The sequence below is a fragment of the Panthera uncia genome (genome assembly GCF_023721935.1).
Source record: "Panthera uncia isolate 11264 chromosome D3 unlocalized genomic scaffold, Puncia_PCG_1.0 HiC_scaffold_8, whole genome shotgun sequence".
Lineage (NCBI taxonomy): Eukaryota > Metazoa > Chordata > Mammalia > Carnivora > Felidae > Panthera > Panthera uncia.
This window is the reverse complement of record NW_026057586.1, coordinates 47,113,086-47,131,582: the sequence shown is the minus strand read 5'-3', so window position 1 is coordinate 47,131,582 and position 18,497 is coordinate 47,113,086. Positions and strand designations below refer to the sequence as shown.

General features: G+C 40.5%; 1 protein-coding gene across 1 annotated transcript in view; it reads left to right on the top strand.

The window, feature by feature from the left end:
• The window catches only part of TTC39C (tetratricopeptide repeat domain 39C), a 109,153-nt gene that overhangs the window by 55,784 nt on the left and 34,872 nt on the right, over positions 1–18,497 (top strand). The window contains exons 5-6 of the mRNA XM_049619621.1: positions 5,459–5,813; positions 7,524–7,692. Of these exons, the coding sequence (XP_049475578.1) occupies positions 5,459–5,813; positions 7,524–7,692 (524 nt within the window). The remainder of the gene's footprint in view (positions 1–5,458; positions 5,814–7,523; positions 7,693–18,497) is intronic.

The following is an 18,497-nucleotide window of genomic DNA, read 5'->3' as shown; positions in this document are numbered from 1 at the left end:
CCTCCTTGCCTTCTCAGCCTCCTTGCCTTCTCAGCCTCCTTGCCTTCCCAGCACCACGTGTCGTTAAGCAGGGCTTCGTGTGCTTCCCTCAATGCCTTTTGCTGCCTCTTGCCTTCCTGTATACCACCCTCAGTTCAGATGCTCGCAGCCCCTTTCTTTTTCTCTTGCCTATCCAGGTACGTTCCAGGTCAGCCTCCTTCATGTTCTCCTTCCTCACGGATTCCATCATCTGCCCTTTGTTGTTCCACATGTATCCCGTGCATAGTCAGAGTGTTCATCATATGGCGGTACAAATTTTTATTTACATGCCTGTGCACGTATTTGACTGTAATCTCCTTGAGGGCAGCAACTATGTCTACCTGCTGTCTTCCCCCTCCCCCTTACCAACTATGAGTACCTACTATGCATTCCACACTGTGGGGTGGTAAGTGCTGGGGCTCTAGAGATGAGTAGGAAGTAGCTCTTGCCCTGAGGGAGCTGGATGGTTTAGTAGGGGAGAAAGAGGAGTGAATCAGTTATAATTCATTCAGGATGATACTTTACTTGCTAGACATGTAAGTTAGTCACAGATTGGGTGAACAGGGTGTGAACAGCTCAGAAACTTTTCCTTGGAAGATCAATGGAAGTTTGTTTTCTTCTCTCTGTCCTTGGCACCTGACGTGGCACTGTTGCCTAGCAAATGGTGGGTGTATAATAATGTGAATTAAAGGAAGGGATGGAGGAGGGGTGATGCCATTCAGGAAAGAGGTGCAGGATATGGAGTCCCAAGAAGAGTTGAGATTGGAAAAGTGTGTCCTTTAGAAGTGAAAACAAAACCGTTGTTCTTCCAAAGTGTGTTATGTGGGTCACAAAAAAGGGTCAGCCTGAAGTGACCTTTCATTATAGGGTTGACCAGCCTCATCTGGGGCAAGTGAACAAACAGAATGCTATGGTAGGAGATCCCACTGGATACAGTCTCCTGCTGAAAAATCTAAAACTTATCCCAACATCAATTAGTATAACTTGGTATTTTCACTCTCCAGAAGACTCTAGCCCTTTCCTGGGAAGGACTCCCCATTTCTCGCACCCCCCCCACACACACACACATACCACCTGGATAGAGTTAAGGCTTTCCATTAATGGGAACAGTTTCCTCTCTCCCCTGCATCTCCCAGCTGATTGAGGCTGGCCTTCAAGGGGGAGGGCAAATGGTCTGTGGTTTTCTTGCTCTCTTTGCCTTCCGTCAAAAGCATAGATAGCGATGGCTGAATGATTTATATTTGACCTTTCAAGGAGCCATATGGAAGGCTGTGTAGGGTGTGGGGCTCGTGAATACTGTTTCTCTGCCTGCTGGGAAAACGTGCGCTCATGAGCTGCCTTGCTACACCATCAAGGCAACTGAGGGTGCTTCCTGCAGGAGCTGCATGGAACACAGGGCCGGCTCTGCCTGATCCTCACTCAGCCTTTGTTCTGTGGTTGACGGCATCTGGCTGTGCTCAGATGTTTTGGTCACAGCATTTGGGACAGGGAAGTAGGGTGAGAGTCCTGGGGAACCTGTTTCCCTACCACATTGAGCTTAGAAAGTAGCAAAAATCGTATCTTTCTCTGTGTGCATATGAACTTTGTTTTGCACAAATTATGGCCTTTGACTTAGTAAAAACTTTGGGTTCTATTTACTTGGCTCAAATCAGAAGCTTTAAAGCTTGTTACTACAGATTTTAACATGTGCTTTTAAACATTGGCACCTAAACTCCTCTCTTAGGTAAGAGAGTAAAGACCTGTGGAATTACATTATTCTTTTATAAAAATAGGGTTTTTACCCTTGTCAGTTTTTAACTGAGTCTGTGCAGTTGGCATTGATGGGTTTTGCCATTTGTTTCCATTGCTACCCCTCCTTTGCTATGATTCTTCACTTGAGATCTGGATTGCTACAATGTGTTTCCTTACAGTGGTAGTCCCCTCAACCCCAATCTTAGAAATTGCCTGCTTCTCCTGGTGCAGGTGACCATTCCTCAGCTGGATGTCAGGGGACCCCACCCCGCCAAGCTGAGCACACCCTCCCTGTGTCCCCCGTTTCACTCTGCCTCTGAACAGCCTGTCCACCTGCTCTGTCATATTCACACTCCTGTAGCTGTTTCCTGGAATGCTGGCGTTCCCTGGATGGAAGCTGTGCTTCCTGAATGAAGCTCCAGCAGCCTGGAAATACAGGATAAAATGGAATGAAACTTGGTCCATAAAATTTCCAGTTAGGCCCAGAGGTAGGAGGCAGTAAAGTTTTCTACTGGAATCCCGCAATACTTATTCCGCACTAACTCGTTTATATATTTGCTGCATAGAAAACTTTAGTGACAAAAAGGAAATAAAAAAGAATAATTCACCCATCAACTCAACATTATTTGTTTTCATTTTTCTATGTATAGCCCAGTGGAGTGTATATACAAACATATATGTAGAGAGATAGTCTTAATGTTACACACTTATTTTTTTTCATTTATTTTTCAGTTTTATAATGGACAGTTGGAGAGCTGAGATTATGGCTTATGGTTCTTTTGTATCCTTCCGTTGCCAAGCACAGTCTTAGGCATGAAATGGGAACTTAATAGCTAGTTAATATTTTTAGGGTTTTGCAAGTTTTCTTTTTTTCATTTTTTAAAATGTTTATATTTTGAGAGAGCACAAACAGAGAAGGGGCAGAGAGAGGGAACTAGAGGATCCCAAGCGGGCTCTGTGCTGACAGCAGCGAGCCTGATATAGGGCTCAGTCTCACAAACCGTGAGATCATGAACTGAGAGCCAAAGCCGTATGCTCAACTAACTGACTGAGCCCCTCAGGTGCCCCTCTTTTTTCATATTTTAAATCTGTAGCCAATGGGGCGCCTGGGTGGCTCAGTCAGTTAAGCGTCCGACTTCGGCTCAGGTCACGATCTCGCGGTCCGCGGGTTCGAGCCCTGCGTCGGGCTCTGGGCTGATGGCTCAGAGCCTGGAGCCTGCTTCCGATTCTGTGTCACCCTCTCTCTCTGCCCCTCCCCTGTTCATGCTGTGTCTCTCTCTGTCTGAAAAATAAATAAACGTTAAAAAAAAAAAATTTAAATCTGTAGCAGCCAATATTTATTCTATCCCAATTGACTTTTGTGTTCTTAAGAATATGTTTTCTTCTTTTCCCATTTTTCTGTTCAACCTTTGGCATTTTGGATCATAACTGAGTGTCATATTGTTTGTGGGTGTGTTACCCTAGAAGTTTAAGGGTTTTCTCAGACCTTTTGTTTTCCTACAGTACTTCCATTCACAGAAACGTCAGTGTGCCTCCTCTTAAAGGTGCCATCTGTATCTTCTTTCTCTTTGGTTGTCCTAGAACTGTGCCTGAAATGTAGTATTTGCTCAGTAAATGTTTTTGTTCATTTGAACTAAATGAAAGTTGTTTCAAACATGTATTACTTTTATAAAGTTATAAAAATCGTTCTCTTTTAAAAAAAAAAAACCTTTTGTTTTGCTTGTTCATCCTATCTTAACGATATTCTTTTCAGTGGACTTAGTCTACAAGACATGAACAAATCCAGAACTTGGAACTTGTCCTATGGTTGTGTTTTCAATTGTGATCCCTTAGGAGATATGGTCATCATTTATCAGAAACTTGATACATTTAAGTAAAATACTAGTTTGATTAAATATCAGCTTGATTACATGAATTGGGGGTCCTTAAGACCATCAGGTGCAGTGATTTGCCAGGACTCAGTATGTGATCATGCTCATGGCTATGATTTGTTACAGCAAAGGATACAAAGCAAAAGAGCAAAGGGAAAAGATGGATGGGATGGAATCCAGGAAAAATTGGGCTAAAGTGACCAAAATTTTCTCCCAGTGGAGTTGCATGCTTAAATCTCTGGGCAATGAGTTTTGTTATCAGCTGGGAAGCTTGTTAGAGACACAGCACCCAGAGTTTTTGTTGGGGGCTGACCATGTATAGATACAATCTGCCTTGCACATAGCCAAATTCCAGACTCCCAGGGGAAAGCAGGTGTTCAGCATGAAACATACTCTTTGTATAAGCAGGGTAGGCACAGTGAGCCACTCTTACCAGTTCTAGGAATGCTGGGAACTCTCCCAAGTCAGTTTCATAGACCCTAGCCAAAGGTCAGTCTTGTAAACAGGCCTCTCAAAGGATAGCAGTAGGCCTGCTCCCGTAACTCTTTTCTGTATGTACCATATGTTCTTCGATCACTTTCAATGCAGGGATTAGACTTTGTAAATCAGCTTTTATGTTCCGTATTTTTTGTAATTTAAAAATAATGTTGACAAACTTCTTTTTCTGCTATTCTAAAGGGCCTGAAAGCCTGGGGCAGTTCATGTTGTCTTCCATTTGTGCATTGGGGTCAGATTATCAGTGCCATATTGGTAACAGTGCTGAGTGATTAAACTCTTTTCTGGAGAAAATTCCTTACAGAAGAAGTGTATATGGTGAAGATACACTCAGATAAGCACCGAGAAGTCGACTGCTCCTTCCTTTCCTCATCAGAAGGTGTAAATGTTCACAGAAGGAGAGGGTGAGGCAGGACCTGTGGGCTTGTCTGAGAGGGGTCAGCTGGGCATGGAACTGGGTAGCGACTGTGAGAAGTATGTTAAAAATTAGCCCAACAAGAAATAATGAAAATGCCTTTAAAAATAACATCTCTTCACCTCCTCTGTGAAGTAGCTTCTTTTTTGCCACCTTCCTTCACTGGATTGGTCTAGATCTAGGCTGGGCAGTGGGTGGAGCGTCTTAGTCCTAGAACAAATAATGCCCTCCTAGTGAGGAGTGAGTGGTTAAGGCCCACACAGCAGGCGTTAGGTAGAGATGAATGGGGGATTCTTTGCATTTCTGCATTGAACACTGATGACTTACACGTTAATGAACTGGCCGTTTGTTCACCCAGTAAGTATAAATTAATCCTTTTTGTTTGCTTGTTTTAGTTTTGGCGAGTTGCCATGCTTGGTGTACTTTTAGCAGTGAATTCAACTTAAAACTTGCTCTTTAGGAGGAAAGAAGCACAGGGTAGACAAACGTAGGCATTATAAGAGAGGTTTATCAGCAAAGTGCTTGGTAGTTCAGAAACATGTGGAGATTCATGTTTCACAGAACATACAGAACAAAAGTCAGATTCAAGTGACGCTTGCATGCTGGCATTAATGCATTTATTCTTTAATTCAGTGTGCATAATATACCACGTCCCAGCTCGTGTGTGAGAGAGGGGCCTGATAGGACGGTGAACAAAAAAAATACATGGTTCTTGTTCAGTGGTCATCCAGTGTAGTAAGGGAAATCAGACAAATAAGGAATTGAAGCCCTGTGAAGAGAACAAGGTGCAATGAGAGATGATCATTTTTATTGTTTTTTAAATTTTTGCTTGAATTTCAGGTCCTTCTTCAATCTCCTTTATTAATAAAGGAAAATTATTTTGAATGCTTATTTACTTCTTTTAATGCTTTTCTCCCCTTCTCTATAGCCTATATAAAAGGTGGGTGGATCCTTAGGAAAGCCTGGAAGATTTACAATAAATGCTATCTGGACATCAATGCCCTCCAGGAGCTGTATCAGAAGAAGCTAACTGAAGAGCCCTTGACTTCTGATGCTGCAAATGATAATCACATTGTGGCTGAAGGGGTGTCTGAGGAGTCTCTAAACAGACTGAAAGGTGCTGTTAGCTTTGGATATGGCCTTTTTCACCTTTGCATATCCATGGTGCCCCCCAACCTGCTCAAAATCATCAACCTGCTGGGTTTTCCTGGAGACCGCCTGCAAGGGCTTTCTTCACTGATGTATGCAAGCGAAAGTAAGGACATGAAGGCCCCTTTAGCTACGTGAGTAGCTGTATTGCAATGCTTTGGTAGATAATATAGTGTTGAAAGTAAGTAAACGACAATCAAAGCCTTTAAAGGAAACTTCAGGTAAATTGGTTGGTTGACACGATGCCACGCCTTATGCCTTTTAACGCAATGCCGAGAACTGTGTCTTTGGTGGTGTTTATAAGCTGACTTTCTAGAGAGAGGACACTGTTCTTGACTCTCATGAATCCTGTATTTTAAACAAGTAAAGCAACCACATTTTTCAACTGCAGATGATTTTATAAGCAGTTTCTGTGACCTTGACCAGAGTCACTGAGATTCATGACCCTGATTTTTGAATTTTTAAGGAATACGAATTTGATAACTTTCCTGTGATTCTGAAATTTTTATTATTACCTAAAGAATCCTGATATTGGGTCATTTTCTTTGATGATTCTGGTTGGTCCACTGGTCTCTCTCATGTGGCTTGGATATTTTGTGCTAGTCAACTAAATCGAGTCCTGTTAATCTGAGTCCTGTTAGTTGAAACTGAAATGACAGTTACTGAAACAGGAGAGTGTGGAGAGAAGCTGATAAAACTATCCAGAATGAGGATTCACCCATTCCTCCATCAGTTAAAAAACAATGTGGTTTTTTTTTTTTTTTCAGTCTGGTAAATATTCACCATTTGCAATTTGAGTAATTTTACACTAGATGCCCTTTGACATTTTTCAAAAAATGTTAATATCACAGAGACCGAGCTCTGTTTCTACTATCAATATTGAGGAATTTGGATATTCAGTCTTAATCAGTTGGTAGCTATTAAAAATATCATTAAATTTTCATTTCAAAAATATATTTGTTCCTCCCCAAAGTCATTAAATTACATAAACTGTGGTATTTTATTAATTTGATGTAATAGTTTTGTAACTTGTGATAATTTGTCTATTTATATTTTCTGGAAAGAAATGAATTAGTAATGTAAATTCGTCTGATCTCCAGAAGAGAACTGATTTTATAAACATGCTAGAAGCACACACTTACATAAAAATATTTGATGTGTTAGTGAAACATTTTTGTCTGTTCACTAAAGATCCTAACGAATCTGTTTTATTTACCTAGTTTATTTAACTGTTATTTTTCTTGAAAGGAGGAGTATGAAATAAGGGAATTTTAAATGATTATTTATTCTTCAAATTGAGCCTTCTCAAAGGCCAGAGAAAGAGCCCTTTTTCTGGTTCTCTCACTTATTTTAATACATTTTAGTAAAATTTGTGTCTGTGGTTCCCATATTTAAATTTGGATTCTGAGGCTTACACTCTAACTTTGTGAACACAGGAGAAAACTACATTTTTCTTTTGCAAAAAAGTAATGCCTTTATTATGAGGGGACAGTAAATTCATGGTAACCAGTTCATCTTTCTAATTTGTGTGCTGATGAGTGAAGTGTAGAAATCAGAGCTTTATCTCAGTCCATACCTTCAGAGAGCCATCTGGAAGCCTCAGCAGAGCTAAATGCTTTTATCCTATTATTCTTCTCTCACCTGATGGGCATATGATGTATAAGCTGCGCCAAAGTTTCAGTTTTCCAAATATTGGTAAGATTAAAATGGGGGAAAATACTCTGATTTACTTATTCAAAGACTTTTGGAAGGAGTGTGTATTAGAAGAGCACGTACTGAGTTTTGACAAAGTAGAAACGCTGTAAGAAAAGCCTTGCTCAATCTTTCTCTCCCTCTTCCTTTAGATTAGCTCTGCTCTGGTATCATACTGTGGTCCGCCCATTTTTTGCCTTGGATGGCAGTGATAACAAAGCAGGCCTGGATGAAGCGAAGGAAATTCTTCTCAAAAAAGAAGCTGCTTATCCAAATTCTTCCCTCTTCATGTTTTTCAAGGGACGTATACAACGATTAGAGGTACTGTGCCTTCCTCATATTTTTAAATAAAGCCTTCTGTGGATCAAATCTGTAATTCTCACTCCGTGCTAGCATCAAAAGGAGGCAAATGCCATTGGGCGAAGGAACGTTTTGTTCTTGTGCTTTTCAGTTGCATCGTTGCTACAAAAGCCTCTTCCAGGAACCCAGGATGTTAGTCAGTAACCTTCTGTTTCAGGAGGTGGGAGAGGCAGGGGTGACGAGATTGGTGTACTCTAAGCCAGAGGCATAGGAACATTAGCAAACGTCTCAGTTGAAGAACACAATATACGATTATTTTTTTTCCTTTTCTGGAGTTACTAATAATCTGTTTCTAAATTTTCATCTTGGTTAACAATTGATTTATACACGTTATTGCCTGAAATGTCAAGGACACCATCAGCTTTGAAACGGTAGTAGCTTTTATTACTTTTTCATGGGCTTCATTTGGCCAAGCCCTGTGCCAGGCGCTTCATACAGGATACCCATTTAATCCTGAGTAACCCTATGACAAAGACACAAAGTCACCTCTTTTTTTTTTTTTAAGTTTATTTATTTTTGAGAGAGAGCGAGCGAGCGCATGAGTGGGGAGTGGGGCAGAGAGAGAATCCCTAGCTGTCAGCACGGAGCCTGCTGTGGGGCTTAAACTCACTAACCATGAGATCATAACCTGAGCCAAAACCAAGAGTCAGATGCTTAACCAACTGAGCCACCCAGGTGCCTCTGCACCTCTCCTCCTTCCCCCCTCCCCAATCTGCTTGCTTGGGGACATGAAGATTTGAAGAAAAAGAAAAGTATAAGAAAAAAATCATATGAAAGAAGGTGGCTGTTATGCCAGGTGCACCAACAGCTAATAGAGATTCTAACAACCTCCATCTTCCAGTTAACCGGGTGACCGGCAGCAACACAGTTAATTCTAGTCGTCAGCCTCCTGCAAACCCGCTGTGAGTGCTTTTGAAGATTTTTGCTCACGAAGAAGGCTTTTGTGAGCGTTTGTGAGTGCAGGGATGATTTGTTTACTGATATTTTTTGTTGGCAACTGAGTGTATATTGTTTCCTTTCCCTCGTGAGGTGCCTCCTTAAATCTGAGGACTCCTCATCTTTACATATGGAAGTTTTATTTTAGAGATAGTACTGATAATTTATAATTGGAACCTAGTACATACAGAAAGCACAGCAGGAGCAGGATCTGAATTATTTAAACCTGTGTCTGAATTGTTTTTTTCTCATTATCTTGCAACTGTTTTTCTTTGCATTCAGGCTCATAAGCGTTCAGTTATGTTTCTCCTTTTTCTTGCTGTCTTAGCAACATAGTTGTGATCAGTTTCTTATGCAGTCTGCTCTTTTGGTTAGTGTTCTTTTAAGCTCAGTGTTATGGTCTTACGTGTAGGGAAGGATGTTCAGTTTATTAAAGTTTCTGTGCTCCCTTGGGTTTGTGCAAGAGGAAATAACCTATATAAGGAAATTTTAAATCGACCAAGCCTTCTCACCGCAGTGACCATTTCTGAAATGAGAGTTGCGTTACAAGGTCAGTGCTTCCTTAAATGTCCAATTCTTAAAGGGCAGGCATTACTCATTTTGAATAACTGAACATGTTGATACTAGGTTCAGTGTTGAACAGATTTGCTGCCTGGGACGAGAGCCTGAATTTATAATTATGTGCAACACAGCATAAGGCACCTTAGCATTGGGCATTTATTAGAATTCTCTCTTTACTCCCCACGTTAAATGAATGCTCTAAATTGGGTCTTAAAGGTGTCAAATAGAAATGTAAAACAAGGGTTTGTATCTTAAGCTTGCCATTTTAATTTTTTATTTTCAAACAAAAATGCCTAACTTTTAGCTAAACTGGTAACTCCCCCCCCCCCCCCAATACTTAATTTGGCATGGTTTTAGTTTGTGCCACAATTCGTTCCTATTAGGGACTGAGTGGATGCTAGAAGCAAGTGGTTATTCACTACTGTTGGGATGATTATAGCAATGAGGAGGCCATAGTGTTGTCAGAGGACCCTTCTGAATACAATATGGGGAGGTACACAGTTGGCATTATGGTTCTTAGCAGGCATTCAGGCTCTTTCGGGGGTGGGGGGGGTGGAGAATTGTCATCTGGTGTGGGTGGTGGATATTAGGACTACTTCACCGTGAGGCAGCTTGCTTACCGGACTGATCCTTGGTTTTCAGAAAAAAGACTAAAAGATATGTTTCTGCCTCTGATTAGTGAGCTGTAGCGTCAGGGCCAAGGGGATGTGCCGGTTTTTCTGTTTGGCCCTTCCCAAGGGCCCAGAAGGAAGGATTTGGGGGATTCGGAGGTAACTTGGACTATTAATGGTATTCTCCCAGTGCCCAGACACAAGCATTTCATTTACCTTCCCAAGTGACCGTGAGGAAGCTGGTTGGGGTAGGGTTGGGGGCACAGACTCCTTTGTTTGCAGATGTGGGACTGCCCAGAGGGGCTGCTACAGCTCCTGTCAGAGGCTTTTGTGAGGCCTCTAAGGCCTCAAACCGGTTTATGTGAACACGGGCCCGCTGACAAATGTGCTTGCAAAGAACATGTTGGGTTTTTTTGTTTGTTTGTTTGTTTTTGTTTTTTTTAATTTTTAGTAAGCATTTAGGTTAGGGATAGGACCCCTGAGATCTTTTTGTCAACAAACACTCAGAGAACATGGTGTGCGAGCTTTAACCTCACAGATGCAGCATATGACACTCAGTTTCTTCAGTGAGTCAGTCTACATAATTGGAACAGCTGCTTTTGTGTCAGCTTGCTGTCCTACAGGGTGACTAGCTCAGTATGTGCTGGTTAGTTTATTTTCTGTACGCATTCTTTTCAAATCCTGTGCCCTTGCCCACTTTCTGTTTAATTTCATGAACAACTTTTTACATCCTCTGGGACAATTTGGAATCTGTCTGGGAGGATGTTTTTTGACAAAGCCACCCCATCCTGTCACTTGATAACCCTTGCCATGGTGGTTTTGTTATTTCCTGTTGTTAGGGCCCAACTTGACCTAGCAGGTGGTCAAGTGAGGTGGTTATGTGAGGTGCATTTGCACCCCAGGATGGAGCATACCCTGTGCTAAAGGTACTGCTGCTAAAGCACGAGTCTCTGCAGAGAGAATTTTGTCTCTTTACTGCTTTGGCTTCTCCCCACTGTATGTCTGTATACTCCCACCTCCTACCTTTCCACCCTCTTGTGTTCTCATTACCTGTCCAGTTCCTGTTGACCTCTCCTGTGTGACTTGTCATGTTGCTGGGAGGCATAACTGGGTTCCTGTGGTACTTAGCATGGGATAAACGGTATATAACTAGCGTGTGATGGGTTTTATTCTTACTGAGGCTTAAGCCTGGGAAGTAGGGTTATCAAATTTCTTACTTTTTTTTCTTTTTAAGAGGAAAAAAAAAACGTTTTGGTGTCGGTAAAAGCCAACCCATGATTGGCAAAGTGGGTGGCATGTAGCTAGAGGGGCGACAGGTCCTACACAATACCTATATATTTACCTATATTTCCCCGATTCTCCATACTGCAAGCAGCTATTAGGGACATGGTCCCAGATGTTGTATAGGAATCTCAATTTTAAAATGTGAATTTATATAGTTTTGAATTTTTGTACTTCCATGAGTTTTTACCCAGATAAACCAGGTATGGTACTGATAAGTCCATTAAGTATACAAGTGATTAATGAGTATTTTTTTTTTTTTTTGGTTGTTTAAAAAGTTATCAGGGACAAGCCTACATTTTAATCACTTATTTTTATTTCTCTCTGATCCTCTTTTTTTCCCTGTAAATAATACAGATTTCTTCCCTTCAGTTTTAACCATCTACTTCGTATGTAATATATACATGTATTTGGTTTTACATGCATACTCTTTGATTACACACTTTATATCATGTGACTGTTTAGTGATCAAACTAAGTTGTAATACCTAAACTAATGAAAGTTGATAAACATTCTAATGAGGTTGTTATTATGCACGCATTTTGAGAACTCTTATTTTGAAACTGTTTTCTAAGCTGAGACTCCTACTTTTTGAATAGATGAGTCCATTGATCAATGAGACTGATTTCTTTGTTAAGAAAAAGCTGGTTATCAAAGACTGCTTCCTTGTGTGGCACGTAAACCTATTTCTGAAACCAGTTCTGAAAAAGAAGATGCAAAATGTCTTCACGATTAGAGTAAGAGGTTATCCTCCTAAGGAGGGTGCAGAATCAGATATTTAAATTCTGATGTGCTGGTTGGAGAAGTACAGCTCTAAAGAAATGAATTGAATAAATGAGGTAAAATGCAGCTGGATTGAAATGACGTCTCTGTGGGGCACCTGTGTGGCTCAGTTGGTTAAGCGTCCGAATTCAGCTCAGGTCATGATGTCGCGGTTTGTGGGATTGCGCCCCGCGTCAGGCTCTGTGCTGACAGTTCAGAGCCTGGAGCCTGCTTCATAATCTGTCTCCCTCTCTCTCTGCCCCTCCCTGGCTCATTCTCTTCCTCTCTCTCTCAAAAATAAATAAGAACATTAAATTTTTTAAAAAAGAAATGAAGTCCCTGCAAACCATAAAAGACTTTTAAATAAAGAGAACAAACTGAGGGTTGAGGCAAGGGTGTTGTGTGGGTGAGATGGGCTAAATAGGTGCTGGGCATTAAGGAGGGCACTTGTTGGGATGAACACTGGGTGTTCTGTGTAAGTGATGAATCACTAAATTCTATTCCTGAAATCATTATTATGCTATATGTTAACCAACTTGGATTTAAATTAAAAAAAAAATATTGTAGCCATGGGGAAAAAAAAAAGAAATTAAGTCTCTGCTTATGGCAGGGGGTACCCAGATCAACAGGCATGAGCCCCTGTGCTCCTCAGGCTCAACCTGGGCCCCACTTGACTGTAGGTGCCACTCAGACAATTAGCCATTACAGTACTGCTTCACGAGGACAAAGGGAAGGAAGTTTGTCCAAGGCCTGGAGACCACACTGAAAAAGTTACAATGAACTTTACCTTTCATATGTGTGTGAATGTCCCCTGATCATCTCCTCTTTCTCTGACTTGAAGCTGCCTTGTTTTTTCTGGCAAACGCTGCCCCCTCACTACAGTCTGCTCCCCTGTTTTGTACTTCCCCTCCCGCCCCTCCTCTTCCTTCTGAGAATGATAGGATGTGGTTTCTTTACCCTGAACAGTGTCTGTAGGGACTTGCTTTGACGGTTGACCTTCGCTTCACCATGTTCATGTCACCCCCCGTCCCATCTCCTTCTCAGGCAGTCAGAGTTTTCTCATCCTTATTTTCTACTAGCTGTGAAGTTCTGGGTGAAAGGCTTGGACACATCTACACCAGCGTGTGTTCTGTCTGGGGACTTGCTTTCTGCTCATTATTTTAGGTGACTTCAGTTGTCTGAGGTACCTTTTAAAAATTGTAGTGCTTCTGTCTGTATTTTTATTAAGATGAAAGGACATTTTTCACTGGTGCTCCCCGGAGTAAGTGGGAGGGCTGTGTTGCTTTTTAGCCCACCGGTTCATGATTGGGACAGGGACAGAAAAGTGGAGGTCAATCCCTTTGGTGGTGAATTTATCAGCTAGAGAAAAGAGACGGGAGGCCTGCAGGGGTCATGGAGAGCAGAGGCCAGGTGGAAGTGGCAAACACCACAGAGGGTCTTTGCCTGAGCTCTCTTCTCTCGGGCATGTTGACATTAGTAGAGCTGTTTGGTAGCAGTGTTCTTTGCATCTGTCAAAGAGCAAGCCTGCCTCTTGTATTTGAACAGCATGCCTTGCTGGCATGATGTAATGTTGTTATTTATAGCATCAGGAAAAAGGCAATGCAGGAAGAGAAATAATTCCCTGAAGTTCTGTTCATTGTAGTCTTCTCTTCACCATCCTACAAGGTTCTCTTTATCACTTCAGGCGCCAAAAAAATAGGGTTGCCATTTATTCTTAGAAGAACACAAAATGAGAGATTGGTTCAAGCTGGTGTGGGAGAGAGGGGGGATATATTTGTCTCCACTTTCCAGTGAGATAAACATGTATCATGTGGTTTAATAACTCTGTGCACTTTAAAATAAGAGGGTAGTAACCCAAATTGCTAATAGGTTAAATACCTTTGCTCTTCTTTCAGCTCCATCATTACAGGCTGTTGGGCTGACAAGCAAGTAGAAGGTTAATGATTTTTATCCCTAAGCTCACTAAGTGTGCATAAGAGGATGAGCTTTCCCTTGCCTGCATTAGCCCTGGTCCTAGGGGTAGGAGTTCAGTGCACAGTCTGTTGTTAGGTGTCCTTGATAACAGAATTGCTAAACAGATTCGGCTACTCAGCAGTATTAATGCTGAATCAGAGATAATAAGTGGGTTGTCACTCATGTCCTCTTGTGTGCTAAAGGTGACAAGGAAGACCTCTCCTTTTAAAACATATACATAATAGTTTAAGATGTTAGGGCACTTGGGTGTCTCAGTCGGGTAAGGCTCAAGTCATGATCTCCTGGTCCATGGGTTGGAGCTCTGCGTCAGGCTCTGTGCTGACAGCTTGGAGCCTGGAGCCTGCTTTGGATTCTCTGCTCCTACTCCGCTCCTGTTCTGTCTCTAAAAATAAATAAAGGTTAAAAAAAAAAAAAAAGATGTTAGGCAACTCTGTAAAAATAACCCAGTGATACTTACATTTTAAGCTGTTTTGCTTCCAGTTATTTTGTGATCTTTAGTACACACATGAGACTTGATGCAGTTTTGTTTACAAATCTTCCATATTTTAACATGTTTTTATAAGTAATTGGCATGCAGAATATTTAGATTTCCATTTTGTTAATAATTTGACATTTCCTTTCGTTGGGAAACTGTTGGGATATTTGATTATTGTTGTTTCTCTATTTACCAGTATCTCACTCTGATAGTGCTGCAGTAACTAGCATGTTTTTCCTTTTTTTTTTTTTTTTTTTTGAGTTATTTCTTTGGGTTATAGCTCCAGTGGTGTCATTATTAGAATCAGAGTATGAATGGTTCCGTAGCTCCTGCTAGATGAGAGATTATACTCAAATAGTGGGCCAGAGTATGATCATTCATTATTTTGTGCATGGTATCAGCATGTTCCATTGCATAGTTTTCTTTTTTATTTCCATAATGATGCAGTTTAAAGATTGTAAAATATTGCTGATAAGACTTCTCATGTTCATGTATCAGAAGACAGTAGTGTTAAGGTGGCAGTACTGCCTTAATTGAGCTACCAGATTCAGTATAATCCCTCAAAAATCACAGCCTGCTTTTTTGTAGAAATCGACAAAGTTGATACTAAACTTAAGGAACCCAGAGACAGTCTTGAAAAGGAAAACAAAATTGGAAGATACATACTTCCTAATCTCAAAATCTACTACAAAGTAATCAAGTGAGTGGTACTGGCATAAGAATAGACCTGTAGAGATCAATGAAAGTCAAGAAATCTGTACATTTATGGATCAATTGACTTTTGACAAGGGTAAACCAGTAGGCAAAGAATAGTCTTTTCAGCAAATGGAGTGAAGACAACTGAATATCCACATGCAAGTAAATGAAGTTGGACTCCTGTATACTGTATGGCAAAATGAATGCAAATGGATCGTAGACCTAAATGTAAGAGCTAAAACCATAAAACTCTTGGGTTAGACAGGACATCAAAAGCACAACAACAAAAGAAAAACAGCTAAATTGAACTACATCAGAATTAAAGCCTTTTGTGCTGCAAAGAGTATTGTCAAAGTAAACAGGGGTGCCTGGGTGGCTAAATCAGTTGAGTGTCCCCACTCTTGATTTCAGCTCAGGTCATAATCTCGGGGTCGTGGGACTGAGCCCCATATTGGGCTTTGTGCTGAACACGGAGCCTACTTAAGATTTTTTCTCTCTCCCTCTCCCTCTCTCTCTCAAAACAAAAAATAAATTTAAAAAAAAGGGGGGGGCACTTAACTGACTAAGCCAACCAGGGTTAGGGTTAGGGTACATCCAACTTTTGATCTCAAATCTCAGTCTCAGGGTTGTGAGTTCAAGCCCCCTGTGTTGGACTCCACGCTGGACATGGAGCCTACTTAAGAAAAAAAGCTGCAGAATGGGAGAAAATATTCGCAACTTCTAGATAGGACAAAGGACTTATATCCAGGATATGTAAAGAACTCTAACAACTCAATTAAGAGACAAATAAGCCACGTTTTAAAATAGGCATAGGATCTGAAGAGACCTTTCTCCCAAGAAAATCAGATGACCAATAAGCACATGAAAAGATGCACAACATCATAAGTAATTATGAAGAAATGCAAATTAAAACCAAGTGAGATGCTATTTCACACCTACCAGGCTACCTGTAATAAAGACAGACAATCACAAGTGCTGGCCAACATATGGAGAAACCGGAAACCTAATTCATTGTTGATGGGGATGTAAAATAGTGCGGCCACTTTGGAAAAGCTTGGCACTTCCTCAAAATGTTAAACACAGACTTACCATATGACCCAGAAGTCCCTTTCCTGGCAGTATACCCAAGAGAAATGAAAACATATGTCCATATTATTATTTATAGAGCAAAGAGTGGAAACAACTCAGATGTCCATCAGTTGATGAACAAAATGTGCATCCATACAATGGAATAATTCTATTCAACAACAAAAAGGAATGAAGTACTGATACGTGCTGCAGTGTGGGTGAACCTAGAAAGTATGTTAAGTGAAGAGAGTCAATCACCAAAGAGCATATATTGTAGGATTCCATTTCTATGCAATCTCCAGAACAGGCAAATCTATCAGAATTAATTTAGTTATCAGAATTAAATGATATCTATATCTCACACATGCAAATAGGTATGACAATGCAATAGTTCTTAGAACATCAGTGTACAGTCTAGAAGAAAACAGGATTATCTATGTGTCCCAGTTGGGGCAGAAGATAAATATGTGAAGAAATGAAGTCTGTCATAACGAAAATGTATACGTTTGTTCAGATTTTCACAATAAGATGTAATAATAATTTTCAAATGAAAGTATTAGAAGATATACGTGATAAGGATTCCTTATGATTACATTATACATTATAATATGGGCAGATACATAAGGAGAATATTTTATTTATTTCGAGAGAGACAGATTTTTGCTTACTTGGGGGTGGGGATGAGCGAGGGAGAGTGGAATAACTCTTAGCGGGTACAGGGTTTCTTGTTGGGGTGATGAAAATATTCTAAACTTAGATTCTGCTGATGTTTGTGCAGCTCAGTGAATGTACTAAAAATCATAGAATTGTATACTTCAAATGGGCAAACCTTTTGATATTTGAGTTATATCTCAAAGATGTTTCAAGAAAGTTATGGAGGATATTTTCCATGTGAATATATACAGTCTCTTTTTCTTTGGATGTAAATTATTGATGCAACCGAATGACTCCTGAGTAAAAAGTAATTTCCTGGGGCATCTGGGGCTCAATCAGTTAAGTGATTAGGTCATGATCCCACAATTCCTGAGATTGAGCCCTGTGTCAGGCTCTGTGCTAACAGTGCAGAGCCTGCTTGGAATTCTCCCTTTCCTCTCTACCTCTCTCTGTTTCTGTCTCTAAATAAATAACCCTCTCCTACTCTCTGTGGGTCAGTCTCTCTCTCTCTCTCACTCTCAAATAAACTTAAAATATTTTTCTTACATATTTTCCCAAATTCTAATGTATAATGTAATCATAAGGAATCTTCATCATGTATACCTTCTAATACTTTCATTTGAAAGCTATTACGTTTTGTTGTGAAAATTTGAACATTCAAACATGTACACATTTTTGTTATAACAGACTTCATTTCTTCACATATTTATCTTCTGCCCCAACTGGGACACATAGATAATCCTGTTTTCTTCTAGATTGTACGCTGATGTTCTAAAAAGTATTACATTCTCATACCTATTTGCATGTGTGAGATACAGATAGTTTCTTTTCTTTTTCTTCAATGAAAACCATTTTATTTTATTTTTTTAATTTAATTTTTTTTAATTTACATCCAAATTAGTGTATAGTGCAACAATGATTTCAGGAGTAGATTCCTTAGTGCCCCTTACCCATTTCGCCCATCCCCCCCCCCCCCAACCTCTCCCGTAACCCTCTGGATGGCCGACAAATAAATGAGTCTCTTATGTTTTGTCCCCCTCCCTGTTTTTATATTTTTTGTTTCCCTTCCCTTATGTTCATCTGTTTTGTCTCTTAAAGTCCTCATATGAGTGAAGTCATGATATTTGTCTTTCTCTAATTTCACTTAGTGTAATACCCTCCAGTTCTGTCCACGTAGTTACAAATGGCAAGATTTCATTCTTTTTGATTGCCGAGTAATACTCCATTGTATATATGTACCACATCTTCTTTATCCATTCATCCATCGACAGACATTTGGGCTCTTTCCATACTTTGGCTGTTGTTGATAGCACTGCTATAAACATTGGGGTGCATGTACCCCTTCGAAACAGCATCCCTTGGATAAATACCTAGTAGTGCAATTGCTGGGTCGTAGGGTAGTTCTATTTTTAGTTTTTTGAGGAAGCTGCATACTGTTTTCCAGAGTGGCTGCACCAGCTTGCATTCCCAAGATATCGTTTAATTCTGATACCCCCTGTATCAGGAATATTGACACTTTTGTTTTCCCTCCTCTTATTGAGTTAAACCCTTTTAAGATAGATGGAGTCTGTTTTTTTTTCTTGTTAAATTGTTTGTTGTTAAACTTTGCTATCTCCAGGGGCGCCTGGGTGGCTCAGTCGGTTAAGCGTGTGACTTCGGCTCAGGTCATGATCTCGTGGTTTGTGGGTTTGAGCCCCGTGTCGGGCTCTGTGCTGACAGCTCAGAGCCTGGAGCCTGCTTCTGATTCT